The sequence below is a fragment of the Penaeus monodon genome, chromosome 23 (genome assembly GCF_015228065.2).
Source record: "Penaeus monodon isolate SGIC_2016 chromosome 23, NSTDA_Pmon_1, whole genome shotgun sequence".
NCBI lineage: Eukaryota > Metazoa > Arthropoda > Malacostraca > Decapoda > Penaeidae > Penaeus > Penaeus monodon.
Window position 1 is genome coordinate 1,237,907 of NC_051408.1, and position 1,789 is coordinate 1,239,695.

Here is a 1,789-nt window from a genome sequence, read left to right on the forward strand (position 1 = left end):
ATATATATTTTTTCCCACCAATTGACTGTAGCAGTTTGTTTATTTACACAATAAGCCTTACATGCATCAAAACTAAAGGACAAAGTTGCACTTACCCATCCAACCAGTGTTTCTGTGTCCATTACCATGTACACCATCTTAAGAGGGCGGGCTGCAGAGTGCACACGATGGTGGAGGAGTTGGTACATGCCAAACAGACGCTTCTGCTCTTCCTCTGTGTGATACCTGTTGGGGTTTAGAACAAAAGACATGAGCAGGTTAAAATAAAGATTCTTGGCTGCATTTTTGATATATGATATATACTGATACTAACTTTTAGTGTTTCTGATATGATTAAGAAAAATGTAAATACAGCTGTGTTCTTTACTGGCTAACATTAACATTAAGAGTCAGTGGAAATTTAACAGACATTAATGGAGTATATTAACAAGTATTTTAATCATATTCAATCTGTTATGTGAACCAGCATGAGAGGAGAGACATGAGCTTCATCAAATCCCATAACACTAGACACAAAATTGTTTTGCTATTCAATCAAACAGAATTATCTGGACACTCTTTTATTCTGCCAATTTTCAGTGCTCTGATTTACATCTTACAAAAATTTCTTTGGACAAAAAAGCTTTCTTAAAATGTAAATAAATGTTGTCTTTGTGTTTTGTATTTCATTTCAGATTTATCATCATTATTAAAACCATAAAATATATAAATGCACACTAAATAACAAGTGTATATATTTAGCTACTGAGAAAATTACCTTTTTTTAAATAAAGATCTTGATTCTCTTCACTGATATTATCATTACAAACTCATGATTGAAATGAAAGTCTAATTATAAGGTATATAATCATTAGCAATTAGTTTATTATAATCTGTAAGAAGCATTTTTGCCCTGTATTACACAAACATACTTACGGAGCTGTAAACTCTGGACAAGTGTACTGAGCTGTCGTTTTAGATTTGTACAAAAAATGTCTTAACTCTGGGGCTCCTACAGCTTTTACTGTGTATGCAGACGTGCGGATTGCTGTGTTTATTCCTTCTAAACAATGATGTCTTCTCAGTCGCTGAAAGAACAAACAATGCAAGTCAGTAGTAAAAGTAGAAAAATAGCAAAATTACAATGAAAAAAAGCCTAAAGAAAATGAAGGAAAAAATATATGCAGTATTATTCTACAGACATCAACATAAATCTCAAGATTCTGAACAACCCAACTGACCAGTAAATGAATTGACGAACTGAATCTCACCTTTTCTCTGATATATATAATGAGATGTCATACCACACACACACCATGCAATACCCACATCTAATAAGTTGTCTATTAATTTTGCAACTGTTAAAAATATCAACAATTCATTTTTAAAGTGAGGGTGCCTGGGAGGTCTTCAACCAGTTATGCCAGGTAAAGGCCAATCACATCATGGCAAATAATTCACCAATGCTGTATGATGATGTCTGAGCATGTCAGGAGTTCATTTCCTAGAGGCTTGTATGGTGCACTGGGAACTAGGTCATAAGCCAGAGAATAGCTAATAAGTGGGTTGAGAGAAAGAGAGGGACATATTTTCCCTTACAGTACTCATAAAAATGGTACTCACATCTACAATTTTCTGCTTTGCCTCTGACAGTGTGAAGAACTGTTCTCGATCTACTGTGAGCAACAAGAGACAAGCCTCACAATCATCTGCCAAATATGATATGTGGCCAAACAGGTATCCACTGGAAGAGAAATTCAAAAAATCAATAAGGGACTCAGAATACATGTTGTCATTGAGTTCTGTAAAA

At 34.4% G+C, this 1,789-nt stretch overlaps 1 protein-coding gene across 1 annotated transcript in view; it reads right to left on the reverse strand.

The window, feature by feature from the left end:
* Nucleotides 1-1,789, reverse strand: part of LOC119587704 (vacuolar fusion protein MON1 homolog A-like) — a 10,275-nt gene that overhangs the window by 1,432 nt on the left and 7,054 nt on the right. The window contains exons 6-8 of the mRNA XM_037936382.1: nt 1,603-1,723; nt 916-1,067; nt 96-225 (exon numbers count right to left, since the gene is read on the reverse strand). Coding sequence (XP_037792310.1) covers nt 96-225; nt 916-1,067; nt 1,603-1,723 — 403 coding nt within the window. The remainder of the gene's footprint in view (nt 1-95; nt 226-915; nt 1,068-1,602; nt 1,724-1,789) is intronic.